Here is a 21710-nt window from a genome sequence, read left to right as displayed (position 1 = left end):
AAAATATGTAAACATCCGATCCGGATAAAGCATATATTGCCGTAAAGCTTAGACCCTCTGCTTTCCGGCAATGTCTCTCAAGATCAAATAGACCAATCAGGGGCTGTGATATTGCATCCTGACTGTGAAGTGATCACTAGGTAGGTTACGTGCACAAAACACACAGACGCGTCTCACCAGACACCAGAGCGCATATTTACCACTTTCAACAGTGTTTTATGTAATGACAAAGGGTTTTCTGTAAAATTACACTGGGATTTTGCATTTATAGCACTGTATATGGGTATGGGGAGACTTTAGATTTGGGTAGGCGGAAAGTACACCAAAAAAAGGTAATATTCCTCCCTTCAAATAAATTGAAATAGATATTAAATAAAACATGATGCAGACAAAATTCCTTTTTCAGGTATTTGCTGACATCTAGTGGAAACAGCCAAAACTGTCTGCTTGCTGCTAGGGTTTACAGGGCTTGAGTTATACACTTTCAAAAATGAATTTATATAAAAAAAATCAAAAAGCGCCTCTTTTTTAGGAGGGTTATTACTGTTCAGACAACATATATTTAATTTTTTTTAATTTTTAGCAGTGTTTTATGCAACTTCAAAGGGTTTCCTGTAAAATGACACCAAAACTGTGTATTTAGGCCAAAGTATGTGGGAATGGGAAGCTTTTTAATTTGGGTAGGCCAAATCCAGGCGGAAATCCCCAAAAATGGCAAGGATCTTAAGACTTACAACTTTTGCCACCCCAAGTGGAAATTTTACACAGAAACTGGAGCTCACATGTGCCCATACGTTCAACAACACTTCCAGCTCTGGCCACTGGTATCAGGAATTAGATTTTTGGTAAGCACGCAGATTTCATCTAAATTTTCCTCCTACTGTTGCCCAATTCATTCTGCTGATCATTCACTGGTTGAAAACAAATTGTGACCTTTGCACCATGTTTACTTAAACTATGCTATCCGCCCTCTCTCACTATGGCTTCTGTCTGTCTACACTATAGAAATAAAATAAGTGTTCTGCCCTTGAACAAAGGCTGTACATCTGCTTAATGGTGCACTCAGTCATTTTTCCTCATTAAAAATGCCATGTTAGGATCACATGACCAGCTGAATACTACTCACGTACTCTCAGGAACTGCCCTTTTATTGGACACGTACCTCTGTTTTTGTGATTTACACCAGGAAAAGGACACATCTCACACACATTATCTATCACGTCTCTAACAACAAGTTGTTCAGTTCGATTCCGTACACAAACATGGTATTCATTTGGTTGTAGAATGCAGTTGTCACTCCCATAAATAACAGAACTTTGCTTGTACAGAACTGAATTAAGCCCTAAAAGGTGAACTCACGTCCATATTTAGCTGCAGTGTGTTGGTTGGCCTAGGTAAGTCAGGACCCCTACTGGTGCTTTGGCAATAGTAGCTGAATCTATTAGGATTAGCATGTCATGTCCACACATGTACAGAAATGTGCCATGTAATTTAATACGCTGTGTTGTGCAGATGTTAATGAGGACCTGTTTAACTTGATACAGTGAACCCTGGTGTGAGAGGCTGAATGTATTGAGAACGGGAGGTTGTATGACTGCATGCTTCACCAGCCGCTTTCCACAGTTGCTGCTGGCGCATGAGTATATTTTGACAGCCTAAGCATCAGCACTTCTCAAAGATGAATTTTTGGTGTGTCAGTAGGAGAACTTTTACTTCATACTTCCAATCCACCAAGCCAAAAACTAGAAATTACAAAGCACCACAGAGACATCTCAAAACCTGTGGGGATCCAGTAGAGTAGAGGCTTTCCCTTGACTGCACTGCTGCAGGAAGAATCTAGCAGTGCTCATTTGTAATGTGATGAAGGGGAGCTTTGGTTCTGAGTGTGTATTTGCAGAAAGATCTGTTAAGCTGAGTATAACCTGTGTAGTTCTCCTCTCAAACAAAAGTGCACAGCATAGCATGCACTAGTAAAATGTCTCTCTCTTTTGCAGTTCTGCTCTGTATTCTAAAAGGTTTCTGAGCTGCACAGTGTTGATTGTACTTTTGTGTAGACGTTAAAATTGAATTTTGAGAGAGGCTGTAAACAAAGGCACTTGCTTCAGCTTGGAGCAGATTGCAGAGGCCCATCAACACTGTTAACATACCCCCCTATGAGCTCTATTCGCAAGTCCCTCTTGCTCACGATACAATTATCTCCTCAAATCTCACACGATTGCAAGTGCACACACTCAGTCTCACACATCCATGCACTGGACGCGGCCCAATTTTCCCATCCCTCGATGGCAATTTCTGTAAGGGTGTTTATCTTGCTGAAAAGTCCAGCTCCAAAAATGAAAATGATCTCATAATTTACTCACCCTCATGCCATCCTACACTGTAAAACCTAAAGTTGTCATTACTGTAAAAATCAAGTTGTCTATGGCAGGGCAGAGGGCGGGCCGGGTCGTGATTCTGCACACCCGGCCCCTTATCAGGCTAATCAAGCCTCAGAGAGGGATAAAGGTTGACTGGAAGCTGCAGTGCGAGAGAGAGATTTACAGACAGCTATCCGACACCTTTGTGTGTTTGTCTTTTTGTTTAAGTTTTGAATTCAAATATTATTTATATTCTCAAGCTGGTTCTCGCCTCATCCTTTCCATTCATCCTTTTACACTGGTGCCGAAATCTGGAAAGGAGGAGGGATGCGCCGTAGTAGAGTTCTCGCCACTACCATCCACCCAAACGGAGCAGCCGCGGCCATCCGCCGGAGGACGGAGGAGCCTGGCCACCTGAGAGCGGACGAGGGCCTGCCAACCGCGAAGGGATAAGGGGCTCCTAACCAATCGACTGCTAAAACGCGGCGGGTTATGAGACTGCGGCTGATGTCAGTTGGATGAGTGGCCGAGGACCAAGCTACGGCGTATCGGAGAACCGGCAAGTAAGTGTTTTCTCTCTTCCACTTCCGCTCTGTTGGCCTTTCCCTCTCTTTTTAAAATGTTTTGTTAATTTGGCACGATCGCCGTCACAGCGTGTAGGGGCCACACTTTTTTTTTGTTTCCCTCCCCTTGTCCCCTCCCTCATCCAGGTAGACAGGGATGACCTGCAGGCAGATGGTGCAGAGGGCATGCCCCTCCCCAGGCAAAGGGGAGGTTGGACTCATAACTCAAATATTTAAGTTAATTTAACTTATTTTTCTTAAAAATCCATAGACTTGAGATTTGAAGTGTTAATAACTGAAACTACAGAGTACACAATTAGAGGCTATGGGGAATACCCATAATCACTTGCTGCTTGAATTATGTGTCCTTGGTCAGAGGGAACTTATTGGAGAATTTAAATAATTGTTATTAAAAATTCATAGATGTTTTAGCTCTTTTGTTGTATTCTTTATGCTTGTTGTAAATAGTTGTTTGGTGTAATGTCACCGTTAGGGTGATCTGTGTCTCTTTGGTCAAGATGGACCCTGGTCACACTATCTCAGTTCTCTTTGTGCATGTGCAGCTGAAGTGCATAAATGCATTTCTGTAAAGAATTATGTAATAACTGACTGAATATAGTTAACTCAACTTAAATAGTTAAATTCACTCTACTTGAAAGTTAATTGAACTTAAATACTCAAGTTTTGGGAGACCCCATTACTCAATAGAATTGAGGGAATGAGTTTACTTAATCAAATGAGTGCAATGAACTTATTAGGGTTTTCAGTGCTGATGTGTATGACTTTCTTTCTTCTTTAGAATACAAACAAAGATCTTTAGAATAATGTGTTTAACTATATAGGTCTATACAATGCAAGTGAATGTTGACCAGACCTCTCAAACTCCCAAAATCACATAAAGGCAGCATAAAAGTAATCCATATGACTCCAGTGGTTAAATCTATGTATTCAAAAGTGATATAATAGGTATTGGTGAGAAACAGATCAATATTTTAGTCACATTTAGAAAGTGAAAGTGGAGATTTACAGTAAAATAGAATTGAAATAGAATATTTTCACACCCAAAGTGATTGCATCGCTTCAGAAGTATGTGCTGATACCTTCAGAGCTGATATATTCTTCTAAAACTCTTTGTTTTTGTTCAGCAGAAGAAATAAAGTCCAGGCACAATTTTCACCCCAGTCACCATTCACTTTCAATGTATGGAAAAAGATGCAATAAAAGTGAATGATGAATGAGGCTAAAATTCTGCTGAACATCTCCTTTTGTCTTCCTCTTTATTAAGTCATATGGGTTTGGAACAACATACAAGTGAGTACAGTAGTAAAGAATTTTCATTTTGGGGTGAAGCCTGGTAGGGACACCAGCAACCAAGACACAACATGTGCTGGTGACTAACAATGCTGTTCTTTTCAACAGAGTAGAGAACTCTGTCAGAGAAAAAACATTATGCACCTAAATCAAGCTGCGTTCATGGAGAGCCCATCAGTACCTAGTACCTAGTAATTGCAGCTTTAGTATCTGGCTTAACAGCAATGCCATTCAATTACACTAATATGGAGATGATTGCAGACACATTAATGAAATTTCAGCCTGGTGCAGACCAGAGAGTGGAATAATTAACCATTTCAGAACTTTATTAAACCTCATTTTTGTGGTCTGAGGCAATAAAATGATTTGTGATGTTGATATTTGGTTTGCTACATGGTGTAAAACTCTAGGTTTGCAAGTGTATCCATTGCTAGCACCCTCTGCAAAACACCTGTGCAGTGTAGATAGATAAGCCATGGTACATTCACAATAAGTTCCTCACTGATAAGAGGCTGTTAAGATGTTGCTGACCATTGATTGTCAAAGTACCTGCAGGAGAGATAATTGGATTTGACTATTGTGTACAGAACCGGCTCTCGTGTTCCGTTCCAGCGGTTATTGGATCTCCTGAGTGTGCCAAAATGGTCAAGCCAATCAACAACGAACAAGAAAGCCTTAAACTTCTCAAACCTTTTTAAAGGGATAGTTCACCCAAATAAGAAAATTCAGTAATTTACTCAACCTCATTTTGTTCCAAACCTGTTTGACTTTTATGTAACACTAAAAGAGATGTTAGACAGTTTATAATTTTTTCATTGCGTCTTTTTTGTTTTTTCTTTTGTATAACATGGAATAAAGCCAATCATATGAGTTTGAAACAACATAATGGTAAATGATGACAGAATTTTCATTTTGGGTGAACTATCATTTAAACCTTAAATCTCAAAAACTCTTTACTTAAATTAAGTTATATTAGGAACATTAAGATTATATTAAGTCTTTAGGAACTTGGGATGTATGCCAGTTGCAATGCCTTGACATTGTCTATGTCTGTTTCAATAGGGAAGAAGACCAGGGTATTTCTCCTTTTTGGATCCTTTCTCTCCAGGGGTTTGGCTTTTCATGTTGCTGGCATACCTGGCAGTCAGCTGTGTGCTCTTTTTGGTGGCAAGGTAAAAACTCAGCTCCACACTGACACCTTCATGATCTAACACCAACCTTAACACATTATTTTAATTCCTATCAACAATATCAACAAAAAGCCTTATTCCTACCCTACCAAAAAGACCACTTTAGACCAGAATATGTTTCCAGGCTAGTCCAGACTGGTTTATACTGGTTAGAACTGGTTTAGTTGGTGGACTGGTGTAGCCATGACAAAATATACGGTGAAGCTGCTCGACTAGCATCTGGGTATTTGTAGGGGATGTTCAACAAAGGATGTTGATCCAAAAACTTGTCTAACTTGTGTTTAAAAGTTGGACATGTTCCTGAATTTATACACTTTGTTGGTCCTGGAACAACATTCCTATTAAGTCATCTTTACACTCTGATTTTAGGGGTAGTTTTAGGCCTGTTGGTTGATATGAACATTATTTCCTTGCTATTCTTAGCTCTAAAATATTTAATCAGCTAGAAATAGATTTTTTTGTTTCGAGTGCAAGCTCTATAATATTATTTTATGAAAACTTTTCCTGTTATCACGAACAACTACAAAAGTCATGGAATTTCATAATTTTTATAGTAGTTTTGTGTTTGTACACAAAAGAAATTGTCATTTTTTGTATTCTTTCATCCTAGCCTGCTGGTTTTTCCAACATTATGCAGGACAACAGGGCGTGTTATGATTTTTGACACTGAACATTACCCATCACAACATTTTAAACAAATTCATTACCTCAACCTTTGTGTTCGTTGTTTGTTTGCCCCTCTGGAATGTGCATATATATATATATTTGACATATTTTGTTTTATGTTTTCTGTATTGCTTGTGTTCAGCATTTCAAAAGAGCCGTAATGTGTGGTTTTCGCACACCTTGAAAAGTTAGTCAACAGCACTCTGCATTCTGCAGTGCATTTTTATTACGTCCTCTAATAAACAGCTAAAACTTGCGCAGCCCCTTGGGAACAAAAACCAGGTTACATGGCCAAGAGGGACCACTGATGACTTCATGCTTTGCCAACTGTTAAAATAGTTCCTGGCTCATTTATGTTTATATTTAAGTTATGTTTTTTTGTCTTTCCCTTTTTCCCCCACTCTCTTGGTCATGGCAAATAGGCTTACACCCTACGAGTGGTACAATCCTCACCCCTGCCTGAAGGGACGCTGTAGCCTACTCATCAACCAGTATTCCCTGGGCAATAGTTTCTGGTTTCCCGTGGGGGGATTCATGCAGCAAGGGTCCACCATTGCCCCAAGAGCCCTGTCTACACGCTGCGTCAGTGGTGTATGGTAAGAGTGCACACTAAATTAGAGGTCCTTAACCAAAAATTGCTCACAGGTCTGTTCTGATAGTATTTGCTAAATGCAAATAATAAAATTAAAGTATTTAATCATGCATAGTTAGGATAGCAAAATAAATAGGCTCATCAATTTTCAAAAAGGTGGAGAATCTATAATATTTTGATGCCAAATCTTCATCAGTCACATTGTAGAAACTAGTCAAATTAGGTTGGTGCCAACGTTGACAAGTTGTTTGACATGCTCCCATCTTGGAAAACAATGAGCATACTATCCAAGTTAAAAGACAATGAAATGCTATACAGTTATTGGGGTGCTCTGTATGGTTACTACGATATGGCTAGGCAGTTGCTATGGTGTTACTGAATGACTGCTTGCTGGCCTGAGTCAAATGAGCCCACCCTCAATTCTCTACGACATTCTTATCTGGAGATATGATCACTCTGATCACTTTACAAAGTTATGTCTATGGGATTTATTCATCCATTTTTTTCCCGGCCTCCGGGTGAACATCATACACCCGATCACTTATAAATCATAGAAACCATCTTCTCATTAAGCTGCATGATCTGAGCCATCATTCATTTCCATAGTAAAAAGAGTGCCAGACAAGTTAGATGTTGAAATTTCTAAAGAGGAAGAAAAATTGGGTTAGGGATTTTGAGAAATCCCTAAACGAAGGTCAGTGCAATGTCACGTCTTGCAAAAGCAAGCACCACTAATAATTCAGTTATAAATAAATTAATTGTTTACTTTTGAACAATAAATCATTTTTGTTCTGTGTTAGGTCATCAATTGATGTCCAATGTAAAATCTGGGTCCTGAGGCAAACCAGTTGAGATCCACAGTCACTGCAATGAACAATACACACACACACTTTCTCCCTCCTTTTGAATCTCACCGCATGTCTTAAATATAGCCATCCTCTCTACCCCGATCTCATTGTCTGCTGCTGGATATCAGTAGATAAAAGTGCTACAGCCCTATACTCACTTGGCCCCTGTTTTTCTGCTGCGTTTTTGTAATGTCATTTATCGAGGCATTGCCGACTGCAGCACACAGAGGTCAGTAGAGAATAAAGGAAAGCTATATTTGAGTATTCAGAACAGGCATGCAGTATTCGGAGGAGTCTTTCAACTTCTCATTCAGATGCGGAGCTCACAGTAGCTCTCGGCTCTTTTGATGTTGGGTCAGGGCTGCTTCTCTGTTCTGTTGCTTGCTTCTAAAGCTGGTTTGTCATTCCAGGTGGGCCTTCACCTTGATCATCATCTCTTCCTACACAGCCAACCTGGCAGCCTTCCTCACTGTGCAGAGAATGGAGGTGCCCATTGAGTCAGTGGATGATCTGGCTGATCAGACAGCCATTGAATATGGCACCATGCATGGCGGCTCCACCATGACCTTCTTCCAGGTGAGATCGCCAAGGACATAGAGAAGGAAAGCTTAGAACCTCCGCCTACAAATCAATGCCCTGTCACAGGTTTATTGACCATGTCACCTGTGCTCTTCCTTGCTTTGGGATTTATCTGTTTGCTGTCTTAATATCAATGCCCTTTACTATCTTTCCCTCTCCAGAGGGCTGGCCAGACTAAATCAAACTCCTTGATGTGCAGTTGGGCTGTTTCTTGACCCACTCCTCAATGAGCACAGACTGATTCACATATGCAGGGTAGCATGGCATCACATCAACATGTCAAACTGTCAGCTTATCAACTGCCAAGTCCTTGATTAATACAATCAGTCTTGCTTCAAAGCTCTAGTGATTGGCTGTCAGGCCTCTAGACGTTTTGGTTTCTCGGCATACAAAGATGATAATATCTCTTGATCTCAAAGCTCTAGTCAGGACAAGACAGCTGGGCTAGACAACTGTCTAGACGCTCTAGACGAAGGTTAAGGAGCAATTAGCAATGGGGACCTGTTTGGTTTCTCTGCATATAAAGAGACAGTACTGACATATCCTGTTATCAAATCTTTAGTGATTGGCTGTCAGAACTCTAGACTGCAAGTTGCAAATGCAAACTTGAGCGTTTGGCAAATGCATTACCAATGCATGGCCCTGTTGAACATTACTCAGGGGGCAATGGAGTTACTTAAAAAACCTTCTTTTTGGGTACATTCGAAATCAGAAAATGTTGAAAAGCTACCACTGTACAAAAAAATCTAACTTGCATCTTCTCATCTTTGGTCAGAACTCCCGTTACCAGACGTACCAGCGCATGTGGAATTTCATGTACTCCAAGCAGCCCAGTGTATTTGTGAAGAGCACAGAAGAGGGCATTGCTCGAGTCCTCAATTCCAATTACGCCTATCTGCTGGAGAGCACCATGAATGAGTATTACCGCCAGCGCAACTGCAACCTCACCCAGATCGGAGGCCTGCTAGACACCAAGGGCTATGGCATTGGCATGCCTCTGGGTAAGAGCAAGAAGTCTTTAGAGATGTTAAAGAAGCAACACTGATTAGAGGCTTGGTTATGTTGAGTTTGATCTTTTTATTTCAAGTCATAATATCTGCATAGAAATGTAATTGTAGAATCTTAGACTGCTCAAGGGAAATTGGCCATTGACTGAAAGTCATTTGCACTGAAATTGATTTTACCCAAGCCATGTAAGAACATCCAACAGCAGATGTTTTAATCAACATGATTCATGGAATGGCTATTAGTTCACAGTTTATTTTAAACAAAATTAACACAGGTAGAATAGGGGGATGTGGGACAGTGGAATGATACATTCAGCTCTGGTTTTTGATCATTCTAAGATTAATATTTTTGTCTCAGGCTCGCTCTATAGAGATGAGTTTGACATGGCGATACTCAAACTACAGGAGGAAAACCGCCTAGAGATTCTGAAGAGGATATGGTGGGATGGTGGCAAGTGTCCAAAAGAGGAGAATCATAGAGCGAAAGGTGAACCACCATTGTCTACCTGTCACTCATCTCCAAGCCATTATGTGTATCATGGATCCCGTTTACAACTGGTATTAAGATCCATTTTGGGTGATCCGATTACAAGGAGAAGGCAATAAACACAGGTGTAAACAGGGTCCAAAATATTTTGTAATCTTATCACTCAAACCACCTTTAGGTAACAGAAACGCATGTGACAATATTGCATGGCAAGATTTTTTAACTTGCTGGTTGCATATTTAAACAGAACCATTCAAAACTTTTAGGCAGCTGTGAAAAGTATTTTATTGTGAAGGTTTTTTTCAAAAAAGAATGCCAAGAGCCATTTTTATTTATCAATTCACTTTAAACAAAACTAAAACAAAACAAAAACTAAATATAAATTAGTATTTGGTGTGACATCTAGAGGCCTTCAGGGGTCCACACTAACCTGAGGACCCGAGACCCGACCCGGGTCTGTTTAACATTATGTGTAATAACGAGTCGATCCGAGAAGACCCAGCCATGATCAGACAGCACTGATGATGTTGGATGTCAGAGGCAGTGCAGAGTTAAGGCCCATGATAGCAAATTACCAATGCTAACGTTAGCAGCAGTGGCAATGAATGAGCAATCGTTATTATAGTTCAAAAGGGCAAACAGTCAAGTTCCCTATCTGTCACTCCCTCAATGTTGTGTCGATGTTGTGACACTAGGGGTTCGCTCTTGAGAATTTCTTAAGAGTAATTTCCTCTAAAAGAGCTTGCACTAATGATTGGTGTCTTTTTAAAAATGTCCTTTTGCCTTTGTGCTACTGGGTGCGGCCATTATCTCGAATCTTGGGTCGCCAGCACACTGAGACAGCATTTTTGTAGGGGACATGTTCTCACTGTGAGAATATGCCCATGAGAACGTTGCGGTCATGGCTCTCTTCTTTCTTTTTGAAGCAGAGAGCCACCTCGGCTGCTCCCCACCCGGTCCGTCCTGTGTTGAAGCACAGGTGGCAGGGTGGCGAGCACCGTGGGTGATTTCGGGGCAGCTATGGGAGTCTGTCCTCTGGCTTAGTCCTCGTGGACCTCCCATCCCCCAGCACGCTCGTTCTGCTCGTTAGAGTTCATGAGCAAGGCAGGCAGTCCACCTCAGGGTGGATAAAATGTCTCTTTCGGGCTCACGATGACAATGAGTTATCGGTCGCAGCATCGGAGGGTGGTCTGCTGATTTCAGAAGAGGACGAGTCTACTGAGCTCCCGCTCTTGGGCAGTAGAGCTCAGGATGAAGCAGACGCTGAGTTAGCAGCTGTGCTTGCCCAGGCAGCTGCGAACATCAGGCTTGAGTGGAATGCTCCACCCTGCCCTGAGCGTTCGCAGCTGGAGGATTGGTTTTCCCGGAAGTGCATGAGGAGCTCATGAAGTCATCGAAGGCACCTTTCTCCGCCCGTACGCTGTGTGCGGGTGTGTCTATCCTGACTACCCTTGCCGGTGAGGCAGTGCTGTGGCGGTGCACCTATGCCCATAGAGCACAGCCACCTGGAGGACCCAACCAAGGCACACTTCCAAGGCTTGTAAGTTTACTTCATCATTAATGGCGAAGGTTTACAATGCCTTGGACCAGGCCGCCTCCATCCTGCACACCATGGCCATCCTGCAGTTCCACAAGGCAAAGGCGCTCAAAGATCTGCACAAGGGTAGAACCGATCCGGGGCTGATGCAGGAACTGCGCACCGCTACTGACCTCAATCTACAGGCGACCTGGGTCAGATGATGTCCACCTTGGTGCGACACCTGTGCCTCAACCTTGTGGAGATGCGTGACGCCGAGAAGGTTCGCTTCTTCAATTTGGCCATCTCCCAACGGGGGCTTTTCGTCGACTTCGGCCATCAGTTCTCGAAAGTGAAAAACAGAGGCCATCAAACATATCCTGCCATGGCATGACTCTGACACCTACAGGCCTCCGAAGTCCCATGCTCTGCCTGCCCCTCGCCAAGGCCGTTCTCCTGCGGCATCGGCCCCGGCTCACCCACCATTGGAGCCTGCACGCCGGCCTCAGAAAAGAAGTCAGCCGCTAAGAACCTTCGAGGGCTTCGAAGCGGCCATGAGACAGGCGATCCAGGGATTAGGTTGCTGACACTGACCGGCCTGACCCAGGTGTGCGCACAGGCTTTACTTCTGCCCCTGGGCCAGCACGAGACAAGCACGCCTCCGCCTGTAACATTCCAGACCTCTGGAACCTCCACATCTAGCTCCTGGATAGGACACAGAAGATCTAGCAGGCCTTTCACCAGCGGTGATAGACACAATCACTCAGGCCAGAGGCTCTGAAATGGCGTCTTTTTGCAAACTGGTGTTCTTCCCGTGGAGAAGATCCACAGAGGTGCACGGTCGGGTCTGTGTTGTCCTTCTTACAGGAGGGTTGGAGAGACGGCTGTCTTCCTTCACCCTGAAAGTGTACATGGCTGCCAAAGCAGCATATCATGATACACTGGATGGGAGACCCTCGTGGCAGAATGACCTGATCATCAGGTTCCTCAGGGGTGAGGAGGTTGAATCCTCCTAGACTGTGCATGATACCTTCTTGGGACCTCTCTGTGGTCCTGTCGGCCTTACAGAGTGCCCCATTTTAGCCCCTGGATGAGGACAAGCTCAGCACTCTGTCTCTGAAGACGGCCCTCCTGGTAGTGCTCACCTCTATTGAGATGACTGGGGCCCTGCCACCAGACAAATGCCTGGAGTTCGGGCCGGGACACTCTCATGTGATCTTGAGAGCCCTGCCCAGTTACATGCCTAAAGTTCTCGGGTACAGTTAGTACATTTCCCGATCTCTTTGTGTTCGGGCACACATTTTTTAGACCTAGTGACTACCCTATGCCTTCTAGGTACACTTGTGCACAGTTTTAAAGATTGTTGACAGAGAGTTTGTTCATTGGGGCTTCACAATATGGAGGAAAGATGTGATATGCATCTTGTTGGAAAATGTGATATGTGATACGATAATCCTATGATGACGTCATCGGAGCATGGAACATTGGAACCCCCACCACACAAATAGACTGAAGTTTATTGGAACAAAAAGGACCATCTATCACAGATATCACAAATATAGTTGTCTTGTTCTAAAATTGCATATAGGATGTGTATAATATATACAGTTTTACCATTAGCTATGTAGCAGATATAAAAATTCCACACAGACAAGGGTGCCAATAAACAAGTGAAGTAGTAGTTTCTATACTGGTACCTAGTCTCATTATTATCTGCACACACATATCACAGAGTGAAAGCACAGGACAGTGCCAGTTACAGCTTCATATCCACAAATTGTGATATGCTCCATCATTTGAGTCAGTGCCTATGCACACTGCACACACACACACCAAGTTACAATTTCTTGTCCACTGTATTCTCTGCTATCTGCTTCACCTTGAACATTACTGTATTTAAATCATTCTGTTATCACAAGCCCTTGCGATATGCATATCACAAGGTGTACATTTGTGATATTTCGATATCTGTATAACGTGCAGCCCTTCCAAGCATATATACAGTATATAGTCACAAAATTAGAGACCCCTCAAAATACAGTTATGAGTATTAGAAGTAATATAAGATGCATGCTACCACTAAGTGTAAACAACAATGTGCCTCCACTGACCACTTTGGATCACTTCAGGCTTCTCTTTTACACCATTTGTAAACAGGGCTTTGTTGTCAATGAAATGTGAGTGTTTCTGTGTAGGTTTAGGCATGGAGAATATTGGCGGGATCTTCGTGGTACTGGTGTGCGGATTGCTGGTGGCTATCTTCATGGCTGTCCTGGAGTATGTGTGGATGCTGCATCACACTCCAGGAACAGAGGTGAGAGAGGGCTATTTTACCTGCCTCTGCTATCTGTCTTTCTCCCTTCCCTCACGCTCCCTCCCTGAAACACACACACACACACCATCCTGCACCTCACAACCAGCACAACAAAGATAATACCTCAAACTAATCTACACAGGCCTTCATTGTCACTACCAATATCCGGAAAAGGTGCAAGACACTTTTACATTTTAAACTACACATTTTTTTAAGTTTGAATGGAATAGAACTTTGAATGTTTTAGACTGAATTGTTTCAAATAAACACAGATTTTTACTAAACAAACGTTTTGGCATGTTTCAGTAGAACCCCAAGACGTGACTTATTTTTTGGAGGGTGCAAATGCATGATCAGTTTTTGTACATGTCTTTATGATTTAGTTATACAGTTGTGTTCAAGTGATCACCCATCTTCATGGACTAAGCATTGGTGTGTAAATATAATATTCCCTTAATTCAGGGGTTAAATTGGGATTTTGGAGGTGGGGGTACCCTAAAATCGTGTGACGTCGCAATTACTCAACTTAATTGTGAAACTGAGATTATTAAGAATGATATCACATGTATTTTATACATTTTATAAAAATCAGATGACAGCTGGGAAAAGTTACCTTCTTGCCTTAGGTTGGGAGGCATTTTATAAAACCGGATTAACTGACACCGATCAGCCACATTATTAAAACCACCTGCCTAATATTATGTAGGTCCCCCTCGTTCTGCCAAAACAGCACCAACCTGCATCTCAGAATAGCATTCTGAGATGATATACTTCTCAACACAATTGTACAGAGTAGTTATCTGAGTTACCATAGACTTTGTTAGTTCAAACCAGTCTGGCCATTCTCTGTTGATCTCTCTTCAACATGGTGTTTCTGTCCACAGAACTGCCACTCACTGGATGTTTTTTGTTTTGGCACCATTCAGAGTAAATTCTAGAGACTGTTGTGTATGAAAATCCCAGGAGATCAGCACTTACAGAAATATTAAAACCAGCCCATCTGGCACCAACAATCATGCCACGGTCCAAATCACTGAGATCACATTTTCCCCCAATTCTGATGGTTGATGTGAACATTAACTGAAGCTCATGACACTTATCTGCATTATTGTATGAACTGCACTGCTGCCAAATGATTGGCTGATTAGATAATTGCATGGATGATTGTTGGTGCTGGTTTGAGTATTTCTGTAACTGCTGATCTCTTGGGATTTACTCAGAATGGTGACAAAAACAAAAAACATCAAATGAGGGGCAGTTCTGCAGATGGAAATGGTCAACAGAGAATGGCCAGACTGGTTCGAACTGACAAAGTCAACGGTCAGCGGTAACTCTGCTCTGTACAACTGTGGTGAGAAGAATATGCTCAGAATAATGCTATTCTGAGATGCTGGTTGGTACTGTTTTGGTGGCACAAGGGGACCTACACAATATTAGGCAGGTGGTTTAAATAGTGTGGCTGATCGGTGTATATCTAATGTTGCAATTTAAAAGTAAATGCACATTGTTCTTAATGGGGGAAACAAGCAAGTTCTGCACGACTACTTTTCACTCAAATTGTTATTCTGATAATATAATTGGTAATGAAAATATTCATTTTCACAACAATATACAAATAACAGTGAAACCTTTTACAGTGTTGTAAAGGGAGTTAGACGGGCAAGGAGGAGGCGAGAACCGGCTTGACAATATAAATAATAGTTTAATTAAAAACTTAAACAAAAGACACAAACGCACACATGAAGTTCAGCTGCCCGTAAACGATCTCTCTCCATCGCACCACAATCCGCAGTCAGCCTTTATCCCTCTCAGAGGCTTAATTAGCCTGATAAGGTACCGAATGTGTATAATCACGACCCGGCCCCGCCCTCCGCCCTGTCACAGGTGTGTTGGTCGAGTGGTCTTTTGTTCTTAAGTTGTAGGCCTATGATATTTTGATCAGATGTCGCTTTTGTGTATACAGCTATTTAACAAAACTAAACAAATTGCTATTGCATATCAGTGGATCTAAGAAATGGTTGAGGAGTTGATTCCATATTACTTGATTTCTATTAATCAGAAATCGTACCACGGCGTGGTACAGAAGTGGAACACGCGTCTATGCGGGGACGCACTGTCTCATGCCGCTCTTGCATTTGCTACCTCTACCAGCATACACAACTGACTAGAGCGAAGCCTAATGAGCTTGAAATATTTTTGAACAAGTACACTTACTAAACAGAGATGGGATGTGTCAAGGGGATCAAACAAAAAAATCAGCATCGGAGAATACAATAAATTGGATGGATTGACAAACAAGCATTTTTTTTTCTTTCTGGAACTGAAGGTGCCGGAACGCCGTCCCAGACTGTACTGGCCCAATTTAACCCCTGCCTGAAGTATGATTTTGTGTGTACAAAGCGAGACTGAACTAAATATGAAAAAGCAAGAAGTGCCTGCGTGCAAGCGTGTGTGTTTGTGTATGTATTTGCTTGTATTTATTGTCTCAAAATCAAGTGAAAGTGAGTATTTGAGCCAGTGCAGGTTAATCAATTTTTTGATAAATAGTCAAAATACTTCAATCATCCCCAAGGGAAAATTGTATAAAATTTAATATTTGCTTTAGGAAATGTATGTCAGTGTACTGTATGTGCATGTGTGTATGCATGTGGTGCATTTGTGTGTATATAGTGCATGAACATGTGGTCCAATACCAAGATGGGCCCCACCAACCAAAGGCCTACAACGCACTACAGTTCCAACAGGCAGTCATTCTTTGTAGGCGTTGCCTTTTTGACCTCATGGCATGTTAAACACATTGTTTGGATCACAATTTTAACAGCATCAAGAGAAGGACATTTTTATTTAAAAGAAAAATACACTCTAATAGTGTTTTCCACTCTGTTAGACACCTAACAGGGTGGTAATTTAAAGGCTAAATTAGCTGTAGATCTTTGATCTGACATTGTGCTAGGTGTCTGTGGTCAGAGGCTGATCTTGAATTTTTAATCAATGCATATTTTTCAAACCTTTAAAGTTTTGAAATTGAATTATTTTGATTTCCTTGACATTTTGCAGTGTGGAATGTCTATGAGTGAAATGAGCTGGAAATGATGATACAACATCAAAAAGATATCATCTTAAAAGGATTATTACATTTTACTTGTTTAATTTTCCTTAAAATGTAATGTCACATCAGGAAATTGATGTCATGGTTGAGTTAATTTGTTAAAGCTGTCATTAGTGCATACTAATAGGATGAAACCAATGGTGGGGAGAGGTATCAAATATACTACTGTTGAGGAAATTTAATGATTCAAGATTCAAAGATTCATTGATGATTCATCAGTAGATTATTAGATTTGTTACAGCTCAATCAAGTGATTTAATTTCATGTAATGTTGATATTTAGAAAAATATTGATAATGTTTCAGATAATATATTAGATGTTTTAAATGACAATATTGATAATATTTCAGCTGTTTATGACAGAATTCCATTACATAAGGTGACAAAACCTGCGGACAAGAGAAAAACACACATTGCCTCTAAAATATGTGTTTTTAAATATTTGTATTATTTTGTTTAATTTACCTCTAAACTTAAAGGGATAGTTCACCCAAAAATAGAATCTCTAAAAATCTCTAATCGTTTACTCGCCATCATGACATCCCAGATGTGTTTGACTTTCTTCTGCTGAACAAAAATGTAGGTTTTAACTCTCAACTCTGTTGGTCCATACAATACAAGTGAATGGTGAACAGAACATTCAAGCATCAAAAATCACATAAATGCAGCATTAATGTAATCCATACCAGTGGTTAAATCTATGTCTTTAGAAGTGATATGATAAGTGTGGCTGAGAATCAGATAAATATTTTAGTCCTTTTTACTATAAATCTTCACTCTCATATTCTTTCACCTTCTGAAAAGTTAAAGTAGAGATTTATAGTAAAAAAAAAACAAAAAATACATAATTGGGTTTACATTTGATCTGTTTCTCACCCAAAGCAATTTCATAACTTCAGAATATATATATTAAACCACTGGAGACTTATGGATTACAATTATGCTGCCGTTATGTGATTTCTGGAGCTTCGAAGGTCTGGCCATCATTCACTTGCACAGTATGGACTTTCAGAGCTTACATATTCATCAAACATCACACATCTGTGATGGCATGAGGGTGAGTAAATTATGAGAGAATTTTCATTTGTGGGTGAACTATCCCTTTAAATCTAGGGCTGTCAATCAATTAAAGTTTTTAATAACATGACATGTCAATTAATTAATCAACTTATTCGCATCATCAATATTTGCTTAGAAAGGCCCTCAAATAAAAGTAATTCAATATATAATATTCCAAATAGTTATAAATATAACTTAAAACAATTCATTCAAAGACATTACATTATTGTGGCAGACGAGTAAAGCATTGATGAGACAATACAAAAACTGGCTTTAGAAGTCAATATATTGTTTGTTTTATTTCCATATTGAACAATCATTTCACTAGCCTACTTTGCAATTGAGTCTTCTCTGTTCTTTTTCACAGCATTTCGCTGGTCTGTTCTCACAGTACGTGATTTTTGCTCTCAATCTGCAGTTTTTCTGTTGATGTAACACATGCGTCTGAAGGACGCTTTTGGAGAGCCTCACTGTGTTTGCATTGCGTTTCACTGGTTTTCAGTGTCTTGTGCATAAATGTCAAGTGAAATTAAGTTTGAAACTTTAAAAAACGTATCTCAAGAAAATCTAATTAATTACACTAAATTAACAGTCAAATTAAATTCTTAATTTAATAATCCCAATTTTAGGCAATGTTATAGATAAATCCAAATCTAAATTTTGAAAAATCATGGACAGAAAAGGCATCACATATAGAGAATGATCCAAACACAATAGACACTGCATACTCGCTTATTACAAATGTGATTTATCTGTTTTTCTTAATGAAAACCTACAAAATCTATTTAAAAGCTGAGGATTTAAAAGTGAATTACTTCAGAATGCACATATTTTAAACACAGAGATTAGGCTACCAAGTGCCCCTCAGGATGTTTCTTTTGTTTTCTATTAGTTTTCTCTGTGGTATATTAATCAAGTAAACAGCCAGCATCATGTGTATAGCACAGTGTTATTTTGATCAATGTTCTGGCTGTGCTTCCTGCCTCCCCATGTGTGCAGAGTGTCAGTGAGACCCCCTGGCCTCTCTTTCTCTCTCTTTCTGCCCCTCTCTTTTTCCCTGTCTATGCCTTACAGCTGTCTGCATGCGAGGAGATGTTACGAGAGCTGCAGGGCATCGTGCTGTGTCAGGACAGCCTGCAGTTGCGGCGCAGGCGCGGAGCCAGCATGTTGAGACCGCAGCCAATGCCCCTGGATGAGCGGCGGGCACGAGCGGCGGCGGCGAGCCTCAGTAACGGCAAGCTTTGCTCAGGCACAGGCCTACCTGAACCTCTTTCCCACAGACTGGCACAGGAGGCTGCCTTGGTAGCGCGGGGTTGCAGTCACATTCGCATCTGCCCTGAGTGCCGGCGCTTTCAGGGCATTCGAGTACGCCCAGCCGGTCCCCCAGGACCCTCCCGCACCAACAGCGAGGAGAGTATAGAGTGGGAGAAGGGCGCCAACAACAGTGAACATGAATAACCTCTTTGAGTCTAGTTTCCATTGGACGGGTGTTAAACACAGGCTGTGCAGGACCCGGGGCATTCAGATGGTGATTACAAAAATTTTTCCTCTAGAAATCAGACTCTGGACTGTCAAATGCAATGCTTCTTTCTGATAACAGAGCTTAATGAGACACTTTTGTGATGTTTGTGCTGCTCAACTCAGCCCTGTAGCTGTGTCTGGTCTCTGTACACACTGTCCTTAATACCCTCTGCCATGAACTGCTTTTGGGACACCCAGCAAAGGGGCTTTGTACTATGCGCAGTATATTTGTCTTACAGTGCTGTTGATTTCTTTTTAAATTATTCCTCTTTTGTTGTGATACAGTTGCTATTACACCTGTTTAGTTTTTTTCCTGCAACACGGACAGAGTATGCATAGAGCGGACATCTACAGAGAACAAGAAACAAAGACTCAATCCACAAATGCTCAAAAATAACCTTTTTTTAGAGTGCCAAAATACTTTGTATTAATTTTGTGCTGTTGCCGTCTCATGGCCCCTAGGGGAACTGAACACAAAAACAACTATGATCTGTTTTTGATAATAGTGATATTCTATTAAAAAAGGTTTTTGAGATGTTTTTCTGAATGTCTGATTTGCATGTAAGTGGGTTTTAAGTGCTTTTGAATGGGAAACACAAGAAGTTAGAGTCATTAATTTTGTTTATTTTACACTTTGTTTTTCATTCTTTTGATTCAGATTCATAATGTTGCACTTCTTGGATATGAAAATTGCACAGAGTTGTGTAATAGTCGAAGATTACACTCTCATCTTAGACATTTGCATTATAAAAGTAATTTGGATACATATTTAACATTTTCCAATGGCTTCTTCAGAATACAGGCCGAACTTTTGGGTCGAAACTAGTTTGTTGACTGTATATCATTGAAAAACTCTGATCATCAGATGATTTCAGTTCTGTCCAGGCCTTACATTCGTCTGTGCCACTCAATACACAATGAAATCAGCTCTATACCAACAGGGTCACTCCATCTAGATGTGTCTGTATTATAAGACATAGGAGAAGTAGTAAATTCAGGTATTTCTTTTTATATATTACACAACGTCTTATCATGCAACAATGTTGTTTTCATTTCAGAAATTGTATTTGTTTGTGTAATGTCTTGGTTTTTTCTTTTGTTTTTTAAAGAAAGACACATTTTAAAGGTTATAAAATGGATGATTCAACAAAAACCATCATAGTGATATATGAACACACCACAGCTGATGCAGAATTTGAATACCAAAATGAAATGATTTTATCAGGCATGATGTTACCCTCAACTTTCAGTGCCAAATTGTAATAAATTGCATTCACATTTTGGAGAGTCAATAGAGGTTACCATCCATGTTGATTTTTTTTGTGCATTTCTATTAAACAAAATCCATTTCTACATGATATTTCAACACGGTGTTAGTGCCTGATGAAAATAAATGGCATTCTGTTCAGATCTGTGAAAGGTTGACTTTGTCCTTGAAGATGCAGAAAGGTTTCTTCTATTGCAGGTTTTGTAAGTCAGTGCTGTCAGTCCTCTCTGTAGATGTGTTTTCTTGGTGCACAAGTACTTTACAGATCCAATCACCACTGCTTGTGGGGGATTGCTTTGCATGTGTGTGTATTTCAGGCATCTGATGAACAATGGCAAAGCTGAGCATGCAGGTGGGTTTTCACCGGATGCACAGACCTGCAAAAGTGCACATGCAACTCAACGGGGCAACCTCAAGACGTGGCACATTTACTATATGGGGGCATGGAATCAGACATCTGCTTTAAGAGACACAGAGACATTTGAGAATGTTTAAAGAGAGTCAACAAACAAGCAAAACCATTTGGGAGACAGTTACTGTTTGAATGAGGACCGGCTGCTTTTGCAGAAATGAATTAGGCATAGCTTAATTAGATTGGGAATGATATAGTGGGCAAAGGCGAAGTAATATTTATAAACATAAATTTACATGCAGCAAATATTCAAATCTGTCACTAATGAAGCATGATTCAAAAATATGATGTTAATAGTGCTATATTTAGATGTCTTTTTCTTAAAGGAATAGTTCAACCAAAAATGAAAATTCTGTAATTATTTTCTGCAACCTGTTTGACTTTCTTTAATGGAACGCAAGTTATAAGAAGTTGTATATAGCAGAATATCCATATTTTCAAGGCAAGATTTTCAGTGAATATTGAATTTCATTATTTTCCTCACACAAAACTTAGACTTGTGAAGCCAGACTTGTGACTGCGGCACAGGTCTGGATTCTATAACCGGTTCAATGGACCCTTTTTTACAAATCCAGGTTGGAGAGCGGAAGTAAAAGCATAGCAGGGTAAACTTGAATGGCGGTGAATGGGGGACCAGAGCAAATTTTATTTTTGCTTACCCGTTTGCTCCAATAGTAAAATAAAAAAAACAATGATTATGCTTTCACTGCTTTGCAAAATAAACTAGCCATTTTTTCTGTTTTGTTCTGCCAGGGTGTTCGTTTGGTGAGGTTTCTCCTGTTCATGTAAATTAAATGGCTCAAAGCACAATTTCATATTTCCCTAAGAAATATGTTATTGTGCTAAGATGTTTCAAAACCATCTGATATACAACAGTTAGTTCCAGTCCTCAAATCTGATTGGACGAGAGACG

The 21710-nt window shown here is 40.6% G+C and overlaps 1 protein-coding gene across 1 annotated transcript in view; it reads left to right on the top strand.

Annotated features, from left to right (window-relative positions):
- Window positions 1-20508, top strand: part of LOC127629735 (glutamate receptor ionotropic, kainate 4-like) — a 385054-nt gene extending 364546 nt beyond the window's left edge. The window contains exons 14-20 of the mRNA XM_052106949.1: window positions 5294-5403; window positions 6510-6683; window positions 7938-8103; window positions 8882-9107; window positions 9472-9600; window positions 13312-13430; window positions 18672-20508. Coding sequence (XP_051962909.1) covers window positions 5294-5403; window positions 6510-6683; window positions 7938-8103; window positions 8882-9107; window positions 9472-9600; window positions 13312-13430; window positions 18672-19055 — 1308 coding nt within the window. The 3' untranslated portion in view covers window positions 19056-20508. The remainder of the gene's footprint in view (window positions 1-5293; window positions 5404-6509; window positions 6684-7937; window positions 8104-8881; window positions 9108-9471; window positions 9601-13311; window positions 13431-18671) is intronic.
- Window positions 20509-21710: the final 1202 nt, after the last annotated feature.

This window comes from Xyrauchen texanus, chromosome 36 (genome assembly GCF_025860055.1).
Source record: "Xyrauchen texanus isolate HMW12.3.18 chromosome 36, RBS_HiC_50CHRs, whole genome shotgun sequence".
NCBI lineage: Eukaryota > Metazoa > Chordata > Actinopteri > Cypriniformes > Catostomidae > Xyrauchen > Xyrauchen texanus.
The sequence above is the reverse complement of the archived record's forward strand: the minus strand, read 5'-3'. Positions and strand labels throughout refer to the sequence as shown.